This window comes from Crinia signifera, chromosome 19 (genome assembly GCF_055691185.1).
Source record: "Crinia signifera chromosome 19, ASM5569118v1, whole genome shotgun sequence".
NCBI lineage: Eukaryota > Metazoa > Chordata > Amphibia > Anura > Myobatrachidae > Crinia > Crinia signifera.
In genome coordinates, this window is record NC_139226.1 from 47891577 (window position 1) to 47915685 (window position 24109).

Sequence of the window (24109 nt, forward strand, 5' to 3'; positions counted from 1 at the left end):
AATGAAAAATCGGGTCTGGTGGGCATTTAACATTGGATCCAATGTAAAATCGGATCTGAGGTACAATTTAACATTGGGTCCAATGGCAAATTATAATGGCATGCGATGCGCCTGATTTTTTAATTGTACAGGAACGTCTTAAAAACCCCGAAAATCGGGTCCCATCGCATGCCTTAAGTTAAGGCATGCGATTAAAAAATCGGGTGCCCAGATATTACACAAGTACCACTTTTTTTTCTCATGACTAATTATATTACTGTACTTACAATTCTGTATATCAGTTGAAATAAAACTTGGTATATTTAGTACCTTTTAAATCAGAAAAAAAAGTTGTAATCTTACAATTTGTATCTCCTCTTACTGTAGCTGAAGCGTATTCTATATTCCTGCAGTGGAAAACTAAGGAAATTTAGAGGGGGGCGGGGACACAAATGTAATCCACAATCTCCCACTCTTGAGCACACTGGAGTAAGTACGGGAGTCTGGGGGAGTGGTAACAGCCCTGAAAATAGGTATTTTTTATACACTGGATACTGTATGGAGTACAGTATTGAGATTTAACAGTATAGATGGTCTATATTTCAGGCTGTTTCAAACAATTAAAGTGGTCAGGAAATGTTTAAACATAAAGAACTCTACGTTGCTGGTAAATTCTGAAACCGTTAAACCAGGGGTGGGGAACCTTTAGGGGGCCAAGGGCCGTTTCCATTGGTTGAAAATGGCTCGGGGGCCATTTAAAAAAGAAAAAATTACAAATTGCCCTGCGGCAGCTATCCCACGCTCCTGTGGCTCCCGGTTTGAGAGTCGCCGGGTTGTGTGGTCCGGCGACTGTGCAGGGAGTGTGATACATGGGAACTCTCGCAAGATTTTACTTTACTTCCTTTCACAGCCCTATTGGGCCACAAAGACTGGCTGCGGGGGCCTTATACGGCCCGCGGGCCGGAGTTTCCCCACCGCTGCTTTAAACCAATAAATAACATTGTGAAAAAAAAACATTCATGTTGATCATGGGGATTATTCTGGTTGAGTTGCAAGGCTGCAAATTTGCAGCCTTGCAAGTCCACCAAACCCCGCCTTGCGAGTGGTTGGCTGCCACCACCCATTCGCAAGGGTGACTCGCTCGCAGTTACACAGCAACATCCATTCACAGAGGAAATCTCCCACATCTTTCGATGGTCGCCGTCCATCGAAAGATGTGGAAGGTGCACCCATATGTAAGGTTGCTCTGAGCAACTGCATGCTGGGAGGAAATGGGGGGGGGGGACAGCTAACATCCATTGATGTCAACTGACCCCGCCTCCAACCCATAGCCTCATTAACATCAGAATGCCCAGCTTCCTCATGAAAACGCTGGACGTTCCCATATGGTAATGGAGCTGCCCAGCGTTCTGTGGATACACGCACCCTGCGTATGCACATGCGCACTAACAAAACATTGCGAACGGATCTGAATAAGGTCCCATATGCGGTGTCAACCAGTATTATATGGACTTAAAGTCCAGGTCTTTTTTCTATTAAGGCAAACAAAAAATACAAACCTGCTAATGAAGCAATTAGACTGTACAGAAAAACTATTTTACCATTTCAGGTTCCAGTTGAGCTTAGATCTAAATGTAAATCCATAAATAGTTTGTGTCTATTATGAAAGTAACCCCTACATAGTTGATAGTACATACGATTGAAGGCATCTAACGCTGTCTTCTATTCAGCTTTCCTCAGAGAAATAACTATGGGCCTCCTTCGTAGACTGTACACAATACCATACTCGTCCATAGACACACTGTTCCCACCAGAGAGCCTTATATACCAGTGGAGGAACGTCTTGTCCTGCAGAAAGGCAACCAGCGCTATATCATCAGGAATGATCACTGGGAAATGGAACGGGATCCCAAACTGGAACGTAAAACCATGCTCCTGAATGCAAACATCGCGCTGATGAAGGAGATAAATGGCATAGTACAGCACCAACATACTGAGCTGATGGAGGCCCTTGACCAGGGCTGGGCAACACCAGCCCTCCAGATGTTAAGGAACTACACATCCCAGGATGCTTTGCATTAGTTTTGCTATGTGGCCATGCTGAAACTTATGCAAGGCATGCTGGGATGTGTAGTTCATCAACATCTGGAGGGCCGGTGTTGCCCAGCCCTGCCCTTGACCGATATCATCGTGTCTGCAGCCTCATCTCTCCTGAACAATAAGGTGATAAAAGAGGCAGCCCAAGCGCAGTCATTAGCACATGGGACATTGTTCTCTCCAATAATTATTTTTGAGACATTTACTATTGTCTACGCTTTGGAATATTGTTTTGGACCAGCTCTCATCACCATTCCTCAAGCCGCCATTCATTCACCTGACTGATTCTGGGGCTCCTCTTCCACATCAGACTCCATACATCCAACCAGGGTGTATTCCCGTTATTTACATTTATAAATATCTTTTTGTTTTTACAAAACTTGATCATTTCAGGGTGTTCTCTTTTAACAAATATTAAAATGAATATTTGACTTCACCAAATCACATTTTATATATATATATTGGCAAAAGTAATAATTCTGAGGTATTGTGGGTGTGCAAACAATGGAGAGAGGTGGCAAAGGTGCTAACCACATCTGTAACATTAAAAACTAAATGTAATGAAAACAAAAAATACAATTCTAAAATACAACTTAAGTGATCTGGCCTAAGTTCTTTTAGCAGGTATCTGGACTCATAATAGATTGACTCTAGGTCGACAGTAATAAGAACAGCCACTATTGGTCGACAGGGTCAAAAGGTCAACAGTCAAAAGGTAGACAGGATCAAAATGTCAACATGTTTAAAAATAAATAAAAAAAGAGCCGACATGTGCCAACAGGCGGTATTTCATGCCCTACCATCCACTACGGCAGGGCTGGGCAATTGCGGCCCTCCAGATGTTGATGAACTACACATCCCAGCATGCCTTGCATCAGTTTCAGCATGGCCACATAGCAAAACTAATGCAAAGCATCCTGGGATGTGTAGTTCATCAACATCTGGAGGGCCGTAATTGCCCAGCCCTGCACTACGGTGTGGAGGGAGAATATAATAGTGTGCCAAGAGCAGCTAGGCACTGTGCCCAAAACATGGCGAGCCATGCGAGGAGACGCAGTACACTTAGACAATGTCGATACCGACGTATGTCGACAGACACCCCTCCCCCCCCCAAAAGAGAGAGAGAGAGAGCGAGAGAGCGGCCGCTCTGAATGTGAGGCCTCAGATTGGTTTAGAGAGCTCTCTGATTGGCTGAGAGTGGCCACTGTGAATGTTAGAGCTCTCTCAGCCAAACAGAGGGCCACTCAGTGTTTAAAATAGTTTTTTTTTTCAAATTCTGCTGCCACTGACCCCCGCCACGCTCCGGTCCTTCACATCGCTGCGCTATACTGACGCCTGTGGCCAGCACTCGATATGGCATCGCAGGTGACATGCGACTTCAGGTGCTGGAAAAAAGCACCTAGGGCACCATAAGATGCAATTGGATATGATGGGATATTGCATTGCGATATTGCATCTGATCGCCGTAGTGTATGGGCACCATAAGTGTATTTATATCTTCTCAATTTGGTTTTAATGGTAAAGATGATTTTATTATTAAACATAAAGATACTTAAATATATGCCACTAAATAAATATACTCAAATGATGAGAAAAGCATTGCAATACATAAAAACAGAATAACATTTACAGTTATTGTTTATTTTCAAAAGCATTTATAAACACGTCAAATAAATGGTCCAATCACAGCCTCGGCTATAGTGACTGCAAACAGGTGTAAAAAAAAAAAGAGCTGGTCTGTATAAATGCACATGTACAGCAATATAGATGCGAACATTCTCCACTCATATTTCATAATTGTGTGCAGGAACAAGGAATGTCTTCACCAGAAACACTGATCGTTACTAGTAAACCACAAGGTGACTGGATGTATTTTCGCTGGCTGACAAACCATGTGGCTCCATGTATACAACTTACATTGCAAAACCATTGACAGAAATTTCAAAATGGCGTTACAGTAGTTGTATCAACATGTAATGAAGTGTTTTTTGTTTTTCTAAAAATCATAGAAATATTCTGATTATTATGAAACAATTCTAATAGAAGTCATCGTCTCCTTTTTCTGCAGAATTTGTATTTTGTATTTGCTGCTGTTTTTTGTACAGTTCTGCAACCTGCAAAGAGAAATTGTAATTGTATTTATATACAGATGTGTCCTTTACCATCAAAATCCATTTACATACTGTACATCAAACCATGATACATGCTACAAAAGGCATAAGAACTAAAGTATGTTGAAAAACATACAGAAAAAATTAACACCAACTAAATCTAGAGCACAATAGGAATAATGCAGGGTAGGTGCAGACATTTTGGTAACAATTTCTGCGCGGCACACAGGCCCGGCCTACAGCCGGGACGCGTCACACAGGCCCGGCCTACAGCCGGGATGCGGCACACAGGCCCGGCCTACAGCTGGGATGCGGCACACAGGCCCGGGCTACAGCCGGCACTGACTGCGTACAGTGGGGACATAGCACACAGGCACAGCGGGGTCAGAAGTGCAAAGTATATAAACCCTGAACAACAAAGTAATACAGAGAGAGGTTGGCGCGCTTCCTCATTCCAGGTAATCTACGTAATAAATGGTATCCGGATGGCTGATCTACAGACAATAGATCAACACCATATGGTTGACACATGAGAAGGTCAAAATTGGTACATAAGAACCAATCAGTACATGGAATAGAATTCTAAGGGATAACTTGGAGCAGAGGCAAGGATAACCAGATCTTGAAGCAACTATACTCCAAACCGTAGAGGGCACTGGTGCTTGTCCCGCAAGAAGGGGAGGGAAGCTGGCAGAATAACTATGTCTTACACAATGAATGGTGGCAGATACAAAAGGTCACATTTAAACAAACATTTATGAGACGTTTTTGTAACCAATCTAATGTCATCAAACATGTGACCAAACCTAAAGGGAAGGACTGTAGGGAGGGAAACCGATTACACACCTGTACACTGTTTGTTGCATCTTCTGGCTTTTTATCATCCCGAATACGAAGGAACCGAGGAAAGCGCAGTGAAATTCCCTTTTCATTCTCCACCTAGAGCAAAGATAAACTTTCAGTACAAATAAGCATACCTGCATGTCTCCCTAGAATTAACCACTATATACATAATATACATACAGCATTTCTTGCACTATAGGACACACATCACAGCAGACACTAGGATAACTAAGCAGCCGCCTTACGTTTGTGATGTTTGTCAATGCAGATGCAGGAGAAGGTGTGATCACAGTTCAAGAGAAACATCGTGATCATCAGGTCAGATGCTCATCTGCGAAAAGACTAAGGCCAGTATTCAATGCTCTTGATTCACTGCTTTTTTCGGTGAACTGGACTGTTTTTCAGTGAAACAGTGAATTTTTTTCTCCGAAATTGATATTCACTGTATTCAATGTTCACTGTTCGCTGAAAGCAAATAGTGAATGCCGGCCAGTTCTCCGTTTCATACTCGCTGCAATTCACTGGTGTATTTCAATGGGGTTTTGACTCTAATTCGCCGAGAGTGCATTCAATGCTAGAATGGAGAACTGCTTTCTCTGTGATTTTTGCCGAGTTTCATCATTTTGCATTCAACATCTTTTTAAGGTGAACTGGAATGTGTTCTTTTAAAATAAGGTTTTATTTTATTATTTTTTTTGGTTTAAAAAATCAGTTATTTCTTTTTTTTACACATGATGTAGGCAGGGGGGCGCCTTGTTCCATGCACTCATTAAAAGAAACATACCAGTCCAAGCGCTGCCTTGTGAACAGGGGAAATAGAAAGATCTGCACACTTCACTTCCCAAACTTGGACGGGTTCAAACCATTGATCTGGCTGTGTGGCACTGTCCCATCGGTAGTAGCTCCTTGGACTTTGAATCACATGATCCTAGTATGATGTATAGGGGGAAACAAAAATAGTTTTATTTCAAAATGAACACACAGCATCATACAACATATACGCCACATTATCTTGTAATGAGAACCATGGGCCGTGGATTTAATTCCAACTACGGAGCAGATTCAGAGTGGAGAGAAAAGCAAAAAGCTAGTCACTTCTGTACAAACCATGTGAATAAATGTATAATTTCTGCCTGCGGGGTAAATGCTGGCAGCTTCTGCATTTGAGTTACAGTAGGACACATCCCACCCAAATCCCAATCTCGTTACATCTGTCCACCTGCAGTGCAGCATGGTTTTGTCAAGGTGAGAAGTAACTCTTTTGCTTTGCCAGACTGGTTCAGGCTGATATGGTGGTAACATAGATGAATATAAACATGCATTACATAGCAGTATGCAGCAAAGCATCCCAGAATGCCCTGCAACACACCTTGAAGTGGATGTGCTAAAGCAGCCATGGGCCACACTGTGTTCTGCGCTTGTCATCCTAGAATAGGAACGGCGGGCACTGCACAGCTGAAGTTTGGACAAAGCTCGATACCTGCTGCAACATGCAGATGGGTAGGGGGAGAATTTGGTTTTCCCATTTTGAATCCATGGATCTATTACGTCTTGTGTGAACACTTCAGGCTGCAGGTGGTGATGTAATGCTGTGTGTGTGTGTGTGTGTGTGTGTGTGTGTGTGTGTGTGTGTGTGTGTGTGTGTGTGTGTGTGTGTGTGTGTGTGTGTGTGTGTGTGTGTGTGTGTGTGGGGGGGGGGGGGGGGGGGGCGCCTTATCATGAGAAGAGAACTGTTTAAATGCCTATATCTACTATTGCGGACCATGGGCAACCCCTTATGGCCACAGCTTATCCATCTTCTAATGTTTACTTACGGCAGGATAATGTCCCATATCACAAATCAATTCATCTCAAGCCACTTAGACATGTACCAGATCTCTAATGAACATTTACTGCAGCCCACTTTGTCCATGGGATGAATAGTGCAGGCTTCTCTAGGGACAAGAAGGGTCCTAAACCAATGCTAGGAAGGTGGGCAGCGAGTATAGCATAGACTATAACAGCAGCTACAGGCGAATACCTCTTTTCACAGCTGCAATAACCTGGGATGTGCTCCGTGGAAAAGGGCTTTAAAAATTTACCCGGGTCCGGTGACCTGGGAATCCGATCCAGGTACAAGCTACCACAGTCGGACCCAGAAAAGACACCTGTACTTTTACATTCATTCTTTACTGGTTATTTTATTTCTCAGATACTGCGAGTAAATAAATGTTTCACAGTGCATCACATTCCAAGTATCTTGACTGATTTTATCTTAAGCCCCATACACACTTGGGGTGACCCGGCCTCTCTTGCTGAGCGATGTGCTTAAGCATGATCGCTCAGCACACATCTGTGCAGAGGGGGGCCTTGCGTATTGTTTATAGGCAAAGCCACGATATCTAGCAGGATAGACAGTGTGGGACCACGCATCGTCGTCACCCGGGGCTATACAAACAGAGCGATCTGTAACATGTACACACGGGGCGATTAATCCAAGTGATTTTGACTGCATAGTCAAAACACAAAGAATGTGTCACTAATTGCCCTATGTGTACACAGCGGGCGGTAGTGATGCGCGGCCCTGCAGCATCGATATCGCAAGGCCAAATAGACACTGCGGGCAAGAATATTCTTGCTAGACACTGCAGTGTCTATTAGGCTGTATGCCGGGGCTGCTGCTGCAGATAGCCCCGGCTTATCTCCAGTAGCGACAGGGAGATATTGACTAAGGAATAATCGCTTAGTCAAAATCTCTCTGCTGCAGCCAGTGTTTACACCCCTTGAGCGATCTAGTCAGAAAATCACCCTGTGTGTATGCCCCTTTACAGTGGGAGCTATTTATTAACTTAGCAAAACAATGGGAAAATAAAACAGACATGTAAAGATATGCAGCTCTCTATATAGAACTAATGTAAAGTAATGTATAGAAAAAGAAAAACTGAAGTGCCCGATTTGTATTGGAGCGCTTGCTTTAAATTAGTGCTAACTTCACAGCTAAATGCAGTTTTTGTAATTACACACACATTTATTCGTTTACATTAAAACATTACGACAATTGAAATACTAGTACCTTCAGAAAATTATAATGGGTTTCCAAGTCCTCATCTGTAAAGCCTGTTCCAATCTAAATAAAAAATAGGAATGTTAAGAACAGTCCAGTGCATGAGAGAGGGTAAACATAACTGCAAGGGGATCATTTACTAAAGGGGGCTTCCATAGCTGCTGACTCTCCTTGCTGGTGTCTGCAGTGTTTAAAACAGAGAGTGTGATTTCGGGGACACACAGCCGTTTTGGAACCACAAGAAGGAAATTCCGTTTGTATTATTACAATAAAGGATGAATAAAAGAATAGTGAAAGACAAGACATCGGTCAAAATATCGTTAAAGACAAACCATCCAACTGTTCGCTCTATTGCCCAGGGAACAGGATGGCTGTGCCACAGGTTATCAGTAAGTGCAGACAAACCTTGCAGATGGTCTGGTATTTCTCACTCTCTTCGTCATATGATGCTAGTAAAAATCCTCCATAGATGCCGGTTCTTTTTCCTTTCCCCAAATAGCCACCAATTACTACAAGATCCAGCGTGTCTCCCAATCCTTCCAGGTAGTCTTTCTTCAGCTAGACAAGGGAACATTAAGAAAGTGAATGAGAACCTTATTTATCCTGAAAATAACCCCCAAAATTCTAACACACCTTTTGGGTGCAATCTGCAAAATATACATTTCTACAATCTAATGTTAGACGCCTCTAGAACGTTACAACTAAGACCCAGTATTTACATATTTGAAATGCATATTGTGTTTTCTAACCTCGAGACACGTTAAACTCAAAATTGTATCTTGTGGATGTTCTGTTCCCTGAGGAAGATGCAGCCACTACTCTGTAGTACTTTGTGCGCGGCCTATGTTGCTCTGCCATGGACAGGCAGAAGGTAGGAAGTGGCTGAGGACGTGTGATTGTGGACATGAAACAAGCAGAGATGCTAGTATAGTAACAATGAAGAGCAGGGCTGGCCAAAGTGGTCCTCAAGATCTACCAAAAGTTCTCATTTTCCAGTCAAACTAGTTGGTGCACAGGTGCAGTCATTACTAACTGTCACATGTTCAATCATGTGCTGGATTCATTCCCAACCAAGACATTCTACAGATCCACAGGTGGCCCGAGAAACATGAACTGTTGGTAGGTCTCAAGCTCTGATTTGGCCACCACTGATGTAGAGGGTGCTTCCATCCAGCCAGTATGCGTGAGACATGGGGAACTACAACACCTTTATGTTGTTTGACAAGTGCTACAAGGGCAGAGGTTTGAAGAGACAAGATAAGGAAGTGATGATTTATCCTGTACAGTAATTTCAATTTGTATTGGAGAATTGTCCTTGGGAGAATGAAGTAGCCAAACGTGGCAGCAGAGGTGTAAGAAGGAAAGAGAAAGGCACTAATACAGAGTGCAAAGAAGAATAAGCAAGGAGATGGGAGACATGAGAAAAACAGGAGATACAAACTGGGGGATGCGGGAATACGGATACCCTATGCACCATGAGGCCACCATCTCTTCACACTTTAGGGTGCGCACAGAGTTTCTACTTTGGGGTTCGGTGTTTGGGACAGGGAGAGATAAGGTGGATTATTGCACCTGGGACCCCAACACATTAGTTTTGCCACTGTTACCATCACTTGGGACAGTCACCAAGACCCAAAGCATGGCAAACAGGTATGGGTGATGTCTTTGTTTTTTTGCATGCACCAAGTGAAAATGAGGGTTGCGGACTTACTAGGACAACATATCTTGTGAGACCACACCCCTTGTCGTGAGACCACGTTCTTTGTAGCAAGGTCACACCCCTTTCCTGGGAACAAATATGCCTTGTGCTAATAACCTGTTCCCCTTCCCCTATCATAGGCCCTTATTCTGGTTGGTGCGGTCAGAGCCGCACACGGGGCTCCGACCGCACAAACCAAGGGCCGCCCACCGGACGGATCGCCACGGCCGTCCATACACGGACGGCTGGCGATCCGCACAAAAATGGTGGAGGCTACGCCTCCACCATGGTGGGAGCTGCCCCCTGCCTTCGATGGTCGACGACCATCGAAGGCAGGGCCGCACGCCGCGGCAGCTCCCGCAAGCTCAGACCACACGGACAATCGTCCGTGTGGGAGCTTGTAAGGGGGCTGAAAGCTGACATCCGGCGACGTCAGCTTTCCGCCCCCATGTCATGGTAATGAGGGCGTCATGCCCTCATTACCATGCATACGCCCCGCGTTTGCATGGGAACGCCCATGAAACGCGGGGCGTACACATAGGGAAATGAGGGGCTGAAGCCCCTCACGCCCCTATACGCCCCCTTTGCGGCGGACGAAATCCGTCTGCGGCGAAGGGGGCTGCACATGCGCAGAATGACCTCTGCGCATGTGCAGACAAAAAACATCGGCGGTACGGCCGCACGCGGGCCGTACCGTGCCGATCAAAATAAGGGCCATAGTGCCCCCCAGAGTCATTTTTTTTTCCTGGATCTGCCAGTGATTTCAGGAATGATTGGGATAGTGGATAGAATATTACAGAAGTGTCCGCATAGATTTCCTAACATTTTTCAATATAAAAACAAAACCATACATTGTTTTTATTATATGCTTTATGTGAATCTGAGAGCCACTTGCACGGGAAGAAGCTACATCACTGTGACATTTACAATACGAAGCAGAGACAGTGATGACAGCTTTACATACAGTTTAGCACATTTTGATTTACTTTCCAGTACACAGTTATTAATATCATGCTTCTGGAATTTTAACCTTTGCGTTTATGTGCTACTACACTATTACTGGCAAGACTGGTTAAGAACAGATTGTTGGGTACACACTGGGCAATAAATCGTCCATTTCACTCCAACAAATATATATCGTAAGCGGGTTGGATAGTGTATGCATACTATGTATGAACTGCCTTGGTTACACTCATATTGCCAATATAAATCTAAAAAAAGAAAGAAACTACTTCAACCCTTGATTCGTCAATTGTGACCATTTTCTCCACTATTTTCACGATGCCTTTTCATTTTTTGAGAGTCGAAAAGGCATTGGCAAAAATTACTCAAAAGGCGATTAAAACAAACAAAATTTCATGGAACACATGTGAATCAGCGCTTAAGTCATCGATCCACATGTTTTTGTAGCGCGGACAAATTTTTAGCCTGCTCAAAAAAAAAAATCAGCATTCCAATTGATTAAGTCAAATGACCATTCACCCTAAAAATTGAGGAAAGTGCCTAGGCAAAAATATGCATTAATTAAATGGTTTAGTAATCGATCGGTAAGCATATTCCCAGCCTAGGAGTCTGATCTTTTCAGTAGTGCTGCCTGACTCGCTTAGGAGTTCCTCCTTATTTAATAAGAAATGGCTCTTGCAAAGTATTGTGGGTGATCACGTTTGCTGGCTACCTTTGGTGATCGTTATTTAAGAACATCTCAGTACACCAGTGGACCCTTGCCAGAAATTTTTTTTGGTTTCCTCTCACTCACTCTCTCTATATAGATAGAAATATATATATATATATATATATATATATATATATATATATATATATATATATATATATATATATCATCATTGAGCAGCACGGATGGTGTAACTGTTAGCATTACTGCAACACAGCACTGAGGTCATGGGTTCCATTCCCACCATGGCAAACTATACAAACTGTGCAGAGTTTGTATATTTCTCCCCGTGCTTGCGCGGGTTTCCTCCAGGTACTCCAGTTTCCTCCCACAATGCAAAATTATACTGGTAGGCTAATTGGCTCCCAACAAAACTAACCCTAGAATGTCTGTGTGCGTGTACATGTTGTAGGGAATATAGATTGTATTATTAGCAGAGTGCCCTGCACGATTTTTATAGGAAAAAATGTGTCCTGCAAAAACAACCTGCCTTTGTCACATAAATAGATGCCATGCGCCTAACATCTATTCACATTAAGCAGAGAGCTTGGGGGGAAAGCCTAGCACCTCCATATGTCCCAGGAACACCCCCTGAGTGACGTTGGGGATAGAGCATGCCCCCTAATGATGTTGGGGGAGGGGGGGACCCAGAGTTCCAAGTTGCTGTGCGTTAATAGGTAGAGAGCCCTGGACACTGTGTTCCAGTGAAGCTGGGACTCGTCCATGGAGCTGGGCACACAGGGGGCTAGATGCACCAAAGTTCAAAAAGTAATAAAATGGAGCGAGATAAACAGCCAGTCAATCATCTTATAACTGCCATTAAAACCCATCCTTTAAAAGGTAGGAGCGGATTGGCTGGTTGTTTATCACTCCATTGTGCGAGTTGATGCGATGCAATTTTCCTATGTAATTTATTCACTGCTCTCTTAGCCCTGGGGAATCGCATCGCACCTGTACAATGCCATTAGGTATACAATAATGACATAGAATGAGGTTTTAGGCATCCCCCTGCTATCCATGCCACCCGAAGCGTGGCGAGCGTCGACGGCGGAATGCGTCCTCCGACCTTTTGATACCACTACTATCCACGTCGGCGCGGAGTTGATGTAGTGCGGCGAGCACAGCGATCCCGAAGCGTGGCGAACCCCACGAGGGGACGCTGATTACTTTACAAGTATCCCGCCACGCTTCGGGCTCGGTGGCTCGCTGCGCTCACTATATAAAATCAACTCCACGCCAACGTGGATAGTAGGGGTATGAAAGGTTCGGAGGACGCGGTCCGCCGCTGCTCTCCACGTTTCGGGGTGGTGTGGATAGTGGGGGGGTGCCTAAAACCTCGTTGTATATCATTATTGTATACCTAATGGCATTGTACACCCTATACAATATAAATAAAAGAGCACTGAATAAATTGAATAAATTGCATAGGAAAATCGCATCGGCACTTACAATGGCACATGAGATGCGATGCGATTTTCCTACGCAGCATAGCCCACTAAGCAAATAGCTTAGTGGGTGCCGTGATAATACACAAGTACCGAAAAATCTGTCTAAAAGGTGCCCCATACACATTAAAATTATTGTATACAATATCAACATCTGTTTTGTGATGAGATGAGATCTAGTACAAAAAGTATGTGCAGCAAATACTGTACTTTTTGTACAAGAGATGCGATATGTTGTATACAATATTGTATACAATAATTGTGACGTGTATGGGCACCTTAACTAGAAAACAGACTTCTAAGCACTAACAATAAAAATGGAGGTCCAGTGGAGAGGGTGGTGGGATTTTGGGCCTGAGCTCCTGAGCGTCCTCTCTACCCTACATCATGGCAGTGTCTTTTAAGTTCAATCCATAAAACCATGTCCTCAGTGTCAATGCAGTAAGCCCCTCAGGTATATAGCTATACTGGTATTAAAGCATATATACTGACTTTCCACGCGAGGGGACAGCCTGGTCAGTGCATTGGCAGTGGGCTGTGCAGTTGGCATGGGGGAATGATTGCATCATCACGCCTCCATCCCCTGCTGTACGGGGCTGAGAAAACAGGCATTGTATATTGGAGTGCAGGGCTACGATGACGCAATTCAGTAGGAATCAATTTATTGTGTCCCCTTGGACAACTCACTTGTGATCTATGAATGGGTGGCCGAAAGAGGGGGGGGGGGGAGAGACATGGCCACCACATGATTTTTGGGAGCCTCGTGTCTATGTGAACATTCTAACGTATGTCTTTTTGATTAAGCAATTGTTTATTTACCACACTTAAGTGACAGATATGAAAGCTTGTACTACTACCTGCTAAATCTAATGCAGTGTAAATGTAATATATGGTGTGCAATGTATGGTGTGCAATGTATGGTGTGCAATGTATGGTGTGCAATGTATGGTGTGCAATGTATGGTGTGCAATGTATGCCTACCCCTTCTGTAAAATCTGTATATTTTGAAGACAGAAAGCTTAGAATCTCACCAAGCCTCCTGCACTTACAGTAACACCAACTACTACATAGACACATAGTTACATAGTTACATAGTTACATAGTAGGTAAGGCTGAAAAAAGACTTGCGTCCATCTAGTTCAACCTGGTATAGATATCCATTGCTGATTTGGTAGGTTCTGGTATTTTACAGACAAATTATATTTCTTATTTGTACCCATGGATGTTTTTCTCCAGTAAATGTTTGTCCAACTTTGCCTTGAACGCATTTAATGAGCCAGCCGTTACCACCTCTCTGGGAAGAGAGTTCCAGAGTTTGACTGTTCTGACCGTAAAGAAATTCTTTCTACTAGCTGAATGAAATCTTTTTTCTTCTAATCTATACTCATGCCCTCGCGTCCTAGATTCCTTTCTAGTAGAAAATAGGGTGTGTGACAGTTCCTTATATTGGCCCTTGATATACTTGTACATGTTGAGCATGTCCCCCCTTAAACGTCTCTTTTCTAATGTAAATAGTCCCAAATTGCTTAATCTCTCCCCGTAGCTTAAATTCTCCATTCCCCTAATAAGCTTTGTTGCACGCCTTTGGACTTTTTCTAATTCTATGATGTCCTTTTTATAGTGTGGGGCCCAGAACTGTACTCCGTACTCTAGGTGAGGTCTCACCAATGCTTTATATAGTGGCATAATTACCCTTGAGTCCCTAGTTTCCATTCCCCTCTTAATACATGCCAGAATTTTGTTGGCCTTTTTTGTAGCTACATTACAATGGGCACTACATCCTAGATTGCTGTCTATTTGGACTCCTAGATCCTTTTCAAGTATGGAATTACCCAGTTCCTCTCCGCTAAGGTTGTAACTTGCACACTGGTTGTGTCTCCCAAGGTGCATAACCTTACATTTATCTACATTGAACCTCATCTTCCATTTTTTTGCCCACTCATCTAGAATTGCAAGATCATTTTGAAGCATGGTGACATCTTCTGGTGATTTGATGACTTTGCTAAGTTTTGTATCGTCCGCAAAGATGGATACATTGCTGAGTAACCCTATCCCAATATCGTTAATAAAAATGTTAAACAAAATGGGCCCCAAAACCGAACCCTGGGGCACTCCACTTAGTACCGGTATCATATCTGATACGGCACCATTCACAACCACTCTTTGTTCTCTATTACATAGCCAATTCCCTACCCATCTGCAGATATTTTCACCCAATCCTAGGTTCTCCATTTTATTAATCAATCTCTTGTGTGGGACAGTATCAAATGCTTTAGCGAAATCTAGGAAAATCACATCTACAGCATTTCCATTATCGAGGTTTTTGCTAACCTCTAACACGTTAGAGGAGTAAAGAGCTCAGTATTTCACAAACCATTTATCAAAGAGAAATGTCACAATTCTATTTATATGAACAGAAAATATAAAAGTGGCAGTGGAATTATACATTAGTGCAATAAGCCGGTAACAATTATTCCTAGGTAACCTGCGTTATATGAGCTTCTTAGAATAATTCATTTAAATGTTATTTTTAATTAACCAACCCTTACAGTAACCTATAAAACTCCAACAGGTAACATAAAAAAGGATCATGCTTACTTTCAACCAATTGTGGGACCGCTTTGCAATCTCATAGGAGGCATTCTGGTCAAGTGTCTTCACCATCAAGCCTTCACAAGAATCTAGAACATTGTACATAAGAACAAAAACCATATAATCACCGGTATCTTCATTTATCTGTCACAGGAAGATATATCTTTCACTTATTGTAGTACCTTTAATAGACTGATCGAGGAACTCTGAGATTTCATCGGTGTTGGATGTATCCATGTAACTAGCAAACATGAATTCCCCCTCAACCTCCACAAAGGACTCTCTCAGTAGCTGCCGTCGTTTAGCGAAGGATTCTCTAACTAGAGACTGAAGAATATAAACATAGAAAATGAACCATCGCGACAGTCAGGTACAATTCCTATTAGCTGGTCATGTTCTAACATCAGTTACAGCTGTTTTTATTCTCAGAAGTCGAATATCCTGGAAATACCTTAAACATGCAAATTCCTTCCTACTAGTAAGAGAATCTATCCTAATGAACCTTAAAAGTACTTTATTGAATTTGGTTTATTTCTGTTGTAACCAACTCCACAGAGAAACACTTTTGACAGTGACCCTTTCCTAAACCATAAAAAGTTGGGATTGTTTACTCATTTTTTTAATGATAAAACGAGGTCTTAAAAATGATAATGCATTTTTCGCTCACGTTTGAATGAAATACAAACAAAAGTACAGTATATGACATATAGTAGCTCAAGTAAGTATGCGTTTTGAAAAACAGACAACCCACTGCATGTTTACTGGTGCCAGTTAGGATGTAGAAGATCTGGGGATAAGAACACCCTAACTTCTAGACGTCTTATCCCTTTCCTATAGCATAGGGTACTACTGTGCGGTGATCACCATAAAACAAGTACTAAGAGGGCACACGGTATGAAATAAGAACAACTAGTCGATGATTAGTGGGTGGTCTGCAACATCCTCTGCGTCCAGCCCGCCCAGCCGCTTCCAGGCCACCCAGCTAGCGCAGAGGAGAGTTTCCAAATGGTCACATTTTCTAGAGCACACCAATAGTGATGCATTGCAAACCGGCAGACGGACGTTTTGCCATATAACTATGAAACAAACGCCAACATTTGACTGCAAATCTACGGGCCAAGAACCTTATTAAGGTTTCTGCGCAAAGCTTCAAAAATCACAAAAAAAGCCAATTTTCGGAGTATGGCACATGTGGGATGCGATCGCACTTTGACTGCAGTGGGCAGCGAAGTTTAGGAGCGAGCCATCGAAAAAACAAAAAGGCATGTAATGACCGTTCTAGTAAAATGGCAGCGGTGCACCTACCTTTGCAGTCAGGCTGCACAGGTAGGGGGTCGACCCTAATCGCTGCAATTCCTAACATGCTGGGTGGTCCCCAGCATGCGATCGATAATTAGCAAAATCTGCTACTGAACCTGTATAAAAGGCCCAAAGACCTTTATACCCCTTTTTCACTAGCCTAAATAACCCATGTTTTTGCACTGGAGCACGCAAAAATCCAGGTTTGAAGGCAGTGTAAATGCTCCCATTTGAAATCACCAGGGTAGCGAGCAGGGTTCAACATGGATTCAACCCTGCTCGCTGTGCAGTGCAAACTGGTAATCTGGGACCCATTCACTGCAATGGCTCAGAACCTGTCTCCGGTAACATCATCCACCCAGCATTATCCTGGGTGGGGGTCTCTGGTGTAAATTGTGTCATAAGCGGGGTCGGATCCAGATACAAAATCCCGGGTGCGACCTGGCTTGTAGGTGAAAAAAAGGTATTAATTTAGTATGCGATGGGCCCAGATCAGACCATGGCATCATAGAAAGTCGTCCCTTAAAAGTCGTCCTTTAAAAAAAACAAAAAACACTAAAACGGAAACCCTAGAACGGACTTGACAAGATACATTTCTCTAGGATTACTTACTTCTCCATTCAGATAAAGCATGTCAAAGGCGTACACGCACACCTGGACTTTGATATCAGAGGCATCCACATCCTAAAATAAATAAGCAACAAGATCAATATATAAAATGTTTGCTGTAGGCCCTGAATAATGCACATGAAACATTAGCAGCTCATCATAATAGTGCAGCTCTAAAGAACTTTTCCAATCGTAAAAAAAAAAATAAGAACGGTGGCGGCCTCAGCACTTGAGATCATCACGGTTCCCAAGGCATGGTCCAACGAACATTACATTTTACTGGCGGCTGCATTATATGCACAGCATTATCTGGCACAGTCGAAATTTCTCTTGACAAGTTACAACGATGCCAGTTCTAAACTACATAAGTCCATATAGCAACTAGACTTTAGTCCACTTAAATAAACAGGGGTAAATTTAATTATGGTTCTAAAAAATGAAGAGAGGTGATGTTAAGTATAGAAACCAAGCAAACTCTGGCTATTATTTGTCTATTGCATCCTTGAAAAGAGACAGAAAGTGATTGGTTACAATAGAAAACATGACCTTTAAATGTTTTTGAATCTTTAGTAAAGTTATCCTAGTTTTGAATGACCCCCCCCCCACACACACACACACACACCTTTCGTTTTCTTGTAGTGAGAACTTGAAAAGGCTGGATCTGCTTTTTCTGCGAGTCCCATGCAACAGCCTCGGAATCAAGGATGCAAGATTTCACCGTATCTTTCTTTACCTACAGGAAACCATAAATCCACCAATTTTAGTGCCCAATTTCGGCCCAAAAATAATTCAAATACTGTAAGAACAGTTTAATGCAGATTATCCACCACACGCAATACTATAATTGCCATGGAAATGCATATTATATAACCAAATCAGAGTCTATACAAGAGTATATATGCAAGTATTTAAATAGTTCTGCTCATCTGTGCATTAACAGACAGAAAAGTACCAACCTGGTGACAAACTACTGGTAATCTTATTATGAATCGCTTTACATTCAGTACAATGGGCACACTCACAGCCTAATAAATTGTTCTAAAGGAGTATATTGCAAAAGTACAATCCAATACAATTACACATGGACTTAAATCAGGCATGTAATTAAACATGCTTAAAATTGTGTGCCTAAAAAAAAGCCAGAGTGAACTCTTGTATGTCCTAATGGTATGGAAGAGATAAACTAGGGATGGCCAAAAAAAACGGAAACATCGCTTCTCCTTTGCCATCGATGTAGGCAAACCATCTGGTACTCCCTCATCGATGGCAAAAGTATTAGACATCGGCCACAAACCATTGAGGATTTTAAATAATCGATGGTCGATGGCCATCCCTAAGATGAACACAACAGATGGAGCCGTGATACAGTCTTTAGTACTGTACGCACAATAATTGGATAATAAGACCTTTGTAAACAAGAAACGGTCACGTGTGACTTGTTCAAAGACTGACATGACCTTGAGAGGCAATAATAGGCTGCGTCTACACATTGCGTTTTGACAGGTCCCTTTTAAAAGGCCCTTTTGGCAAGAAGGAACCTGTACATTTAAATCTGTCTTCGTCTACACATTGCGTTTTAGCAGGATGCAGTTGAACAGGCCCCTTCCTGCCAAACAGGGTCCCTTTAAAAAGGGACCTGTCAAAATGTAATGTGTAGACGCAGCCTTATAGAAAAGAACAAAGTACATATGTTCATAAAGTCAAAGTAATCTGCCACTGCAAATCAATAGTGCAATAGTGGTATGGCGCCTATAGTATATAATTTAAACCATAAAATTCAGGGAAGAAAGTCGACAATTTTCAGTGAAGTCAGCAAAGATGTTGTTCAGCCAAAGGGTGTATATATTACAAAAATATTGGTTATTAGCATCTATGAATTCACTTATAATAAATTAATTGTATTATAGGTTACTTATAAAGAATACCCTCTCCACATTTTGGATTTCTAATATAAATATAAAGTAAACCTTTTTTCGATGGAAGGTATGCCCCTCCCTTTATGTCACTTGGCTCTTGTTTATTCCACCAGCTCTCCTTTATTGTTTTGTTCTCTCTATGGGCAGTATTCAATGTAAAATATCGCCGTGTGCAGCGAATCCTGTTTAGGATTCGCTGCACACTCGCTGTGTTCCAGAGGGCTGGCTGCCACTCGCTCTCCCAGTATTCACCGTCGCAGGGGCGAGTTTCCCCTCGCGGTGAATATTAACCCCTGCAGTGGACGCTCGTACGCTGCAGGGAGCCATGGGACGGTGGCAGGCAGGGAGATTGAAGTCTCCCTGCCTGCCCCAGAACGTATGACCCAGGCAGCACAATCTGCCACCCCCCAGAGCCAGCAGGGGACCGGGTATATTCACTGCTCCCGATCATGCATATGTAATGATCGGGTGCAGTGAATATATGAATATCTAATGTGCGGCTCGGCTCCCAGCCCCATCATTAGATATAAAAATAGCATGCCCTTTCACAGAATAAAATTCCTGATTTTTTTACACCAACACTAAAACAAAAAACCTTTTATTTTAAAAGTTCACATTCCACTTCTCCATTAAAAGATGGAGAATTGCTACACGGAGAGACACAGCGAAAATCACTTAGAAAGACGGCGAGAAGTGCACATTGAATAGGGCTATTCGCTTTTTGAGACCAAAATTCTCCGTCCAACGCGAGAAAAGCACAAACTCGCCATAAAACACAGCAAATTTTTCTCATTGAACACTGCCCTATGTCTCACACACAGTATATACGTATCTCACAATTACCTGTGGAATCCTCGAGATTATGTCAGGATACTTTGAAGTGTTGTTTTCCTGGTTTCTACTATATACATGTATCTCCCCATTCTCTAGGATATGAATCTATGAGAGAATATATAAAATTGCAGATTGTTAAATGTAGAAAACATCCAAGTAGACAAAATAAGGGTGAGCTGACATTTATTTCCTTTCATTCCAATAACTTAGTCACTGGCCTGTAAGATTACCTGAGCACGCTCTCCATCATATTTATATTCACAGGTGAACGCAGCTTCCTCAAACCTCTTCAGAACCTCACCAACGCCCTTCGTAGGATGCGCCAACATTGGTTTGAGGGGAACGCCTGATGAAAAAAAAATGTTTTCATCGTTCTACACAAACTGCTTAAGAATTCATATTTAATACTAAAAGGAAAGAGAAACGTCATAATAAGGGGTCTATTCGTAGAGAAATGCCTTGCTTCGTCATAAACAGGGCTTTAGTGCTACTCACTGAGCCGGTCTCCAGCGGCACCGCAACTCTCATCAATTCGCTAAGTGTTCATGAATTATTACTTTGTTGGCTATATATCGCATTGAACTCATGCAGTATATAGTAAAAAGGAACAATTCTGTTATCACATTATAACTAGACCCCGAAGAATTTACTTGACTCTTGCAATACATCGTATTATTACCTGGGGTGAGTTTACAATGCTGGGGAAGCTCTTTAATTCCATGTTCCAAAATGGCTGGAATAATTGCATCATAGTTCGGTAACTCACTATTTAAAAAACAAAATAAAAAAACAATGAATATGAAGTTTTCGCTTTGCTTTAAATGAATGAAAAAAAAAGAAGAAAATACATCAAATATATTAGGATGAGGCTGTATTATGTACAGAAGTGAAAGTCTACATTTAGTAAGCAAAAACACTACATCAATGGCCGTGTATAATAAAAAATTCACACTATTGTTACAGTAAATCAAACACAAAAGATTGTTTGTTTATTTAATTTTGAAACATTGCAGTGTAAAGGCCCTCAATACACTATGCGACTTCTCCAAGGGTAGAAGTCGCATCCAATACCCCGTGAGCCGCACCGCAGCTTCTCGGGAAGCTCACATGCGATTTGGGGTTTGATGTACTTTTTTTTTTTTTTTTAAAGACTCCCGGGGTGCTGTAGCTGTGACGGGGGCAGGAGAATTGAATAAACCATTCAAAAGAATCAATGGCTGTCCATTCTCTTGTATGTTATTTTTTTTTTCAAAATCTCCTGCCCGCCGCCCACCGTTCGGACACGCAGACAGGGATGAGACAGAGCTAGTATAGACCTACGAACGGAATCGAACCCAATACATCGTGGGTGCTAAAAAGCACCCAGAATGTGCCACTGTGTGGTCCAATTCTGATTTATTCTTCTGCAGGTCCGTCCTCCAACACCGGTCCAATGTGAACAGGGCCGCGCATCAAATCAGATGTCATACATATGCTATTTGGGCCGATCTCGTGGCCCGATCTGTCAGAATCGGGTGAAATTGGCCCAAATCACATATTTCAAATTGTGGTGTTTCTATACAATAAAAAGACGAAGATATTCATTATAGGGAAACTTAAAACATGGAATGACAAAAAAAAAAGAGCTTAAACTTAGGTAGACTTACAAATAATACCATTGTTTGTTTAATATTGACATTGATACTTAAGTTGGGTAACTGGATGGCTGACAGACCATGTGTAGGTCGACAGTCAATATTGTCAATGTGGCTATTGTCGACACACGAAAAGGTCGACATGGAGTTTTTGGGGCATTTTCTTATTATCATCATACTTCACTATCCAAACAGACTCTGAATGGGAAGGAAACAGTGTGCCGAGTGCAGCAGGAGAGGAGAGAGGGACGTGGCCACAAGCATAGTGAGACATGCAAGTGAACGCTGTACACTAATTTGGGGTTCACACGCTCAGGGGTCATCAGAACAAAAAAAACATGGAAAACGAATGTCTACCTTTTGCTTGTGTGGACTGGCTATACCACGCCCTCTTATACGTAACAAAACAAGCAACCGAACTACAGACTTTTCAGAGATTTAAAAATAAATGGTGAGATAACTAGCTGCATATGCTAGTCGCTGACTGTACCTCATACCTCCATGAGGTGCTCTATACTATGTAGGCGTGTGGAATGCCCCACTAGCCTTATGGGATAATAAATATGTAATTATAAACACATAAAGATAAAGGAATACAACTCTAACCAGAATGTTTGCTTCAGTATCAGAGCATGTTCCTCAATCCAGGCTTTCTTAGAATCTGCGCTCATTTTCTTTGCCCCATCTAACACTGCGGGTGGAAAGTCTAAAAAAAAGTGGCAAAATATTGTAACAGTTGTAAAGACACAATGAATAAATATAAAATAGTCACATTATAAATATTTATTACAGTTAGAGGTCAAAGTAATGACGGGTCAATGGAGATTGGTTTCAGCAGATACTGTAATAGTGAGATTTCCTCACTGTGGTAAAAGTATGGCTGTAGGACCGACCGGTCTGCTGCCTAACTAGTGTCTAACCAGAACTGCATAGCACAGTCCTCAGAAGGTGCTCCCCAATCTAAGCTAAAATGAATACAAGTTTGAGACGCACAAACAAGGGGATAGAGACACAGAACTAAGTCAATGTCACAGCTTGCCAAGTCATTGGTCAGACCACATCTCTGAAGTGGAGTCAAGTTGGGGCCCCTATCTATGAGAACGTAGCAAACGTTAACGGAGTCTCTGCTAGAAACCTAGTAAATGTGCCCTTTTTACTCACCTTGGCCAGGTGGGGTCAAACATACTGCCTGGGCAATAGCTGAGAGCACGGAGAGCTCCGCCAGTCCTATTCTAAGCTTTCCTCCCAGTGATCTAAGGAAAGTAGGAGATAAATAATGACACCAATACAAAAGAGTATTCTATATCATCTACCTATTCATAATACGTACCTAGCAATATAGCGTGCTTCAGAAAACCTGCAGGCCACAAACAGTCCTTTGATTATATCAATCTTCTTATTCATAGACTGAAATAAATTTGGTATATATTATAACCAGATCAACATTAAAAACTGGATTCCAAGAACTCGCTAATCTACATTATATAAATTCTATCAGATATAGGCCCTTATTCTGATCGGTGCGGCCGGATCCGTATATGCGGCCAGGACCGTGCGTGCGAAACCCCGCCTTCCATACGGATCGCCAACTCCGTCCGTACGCGGCAAGAAGCTGTCCGAACGGACCGCACGTGTATTTTTCATGGAATACGCCTCCTCGATCTCAGGGAACCTCCCCCATCATTCGATGGTCGCAGACCATCGAATGCAGGACCGAGTGTTCCACCAGCTCCCGCAACCTCAGACCACACGGACATTTTTCCTTGCAAAAGCAGGGATCTGGGCGGGCAGCTGACATCCGGCGATGTCATATGCCCGCCCCTACACGTGCGTCACGGCCGCATTAACATACGTACGCCTAGCGTTTGCATGGGAACGCGGGGCGTACGCATATGGTAATGAGCCCAAATAGCCCTTCACGCCCCTCTCCACCCCCTGGTCGGAGTGTTCACATTTCATGCAGGATTTGGCCGTACGCCCCGCTCGTACATGCACAGAGACGCCTCTGCACATGCGCAGACACAAAACATCGGCGGCACGAACGCACGCGGATATTACCGCACCAACCAGAATAAGGGCCATAGTCACACACCTATATGCAGCCGCACATGCAGTACACTTTATTCATGTCATTTGTATATCCAGTTTATCAGTTTTTGTAGAAAATATTTTTGTGCAACCTTCTTCCCCCGAACAATGAGGAGCGCCACCATTTGGCTTAGGCGAAAGTGTATTACTTAGGAGTATGTACGGCTTTCCGCTGGCGAGAGCAGTGTCTAGAACCGCAAAAACATCGCTTCTCATTATGTCCACGTACTAGTGGTTTCTTTCTACTG

The 24109-nt window shown here is 42.7% G+C and overlaps 1 protein-coding gene across 4 annotated transcripts in view; it reads right to left on the reverse strand.

Annotated features, from left to right (window-relative positions):
- Positions 1-3685: 3685 nt before the first annotated feature.
- Positions 3686-24109, reverse strand: part of LIG1 (DNA ligase 1) — a 68229-nt gene continuing 47805 nt past the window's right edge. For all 4 annotated transcript variants that reach the window (XM_083162531.1, XM_083162532.1, XM_083162530.1 and 1 more), the window contains 15 exons: positions 23104-23180; positions 22935-23026; positions 22380-22479; positions 20819-20904; positions 20370-20485; positions 20149-20244; positions 18012-18122; positions 17393-17464; positions 15664-15808; positions 15488-15570; positions 8479-8631; positions 8083-8136; positions 5815-5958; positions 5034-5126; positions 3686-4190 (listed from right to left, as the gene is read on the reverse strand). In XM_083162531.1, coding sequence (XP_083018657.1) covers positions 4113-4190; positions 5034-5126; positions 5815-5958; positions 8083-8136; positions 8479-8631; positions 15488-15570; positions 15664-15808; positions 17393-17464; positions 18012-18122; positions 20149-20244; positions 20370-20485; positions 20819-20904; positions 22380-22479; positions 22935-23026; positions 23104-23180 — 1500 coding nt within the window. In that variant the 3' untranslated portion in view covers positions 3686-4112. The remainder of the gene's footprint in view (positions 4191-5033; positions 5127-5814; positions 5959-8082; positions 8137-8478; positions 8632-15487; positions 15571-15663; positions 15809-17392; positions 17465-18011; positions 18123-20148; positions 20245-20369; positions 20486-20818; positions 20905-22379; positions 22480-22934; positions 23027-23103; positions 23181-24109) is intronic.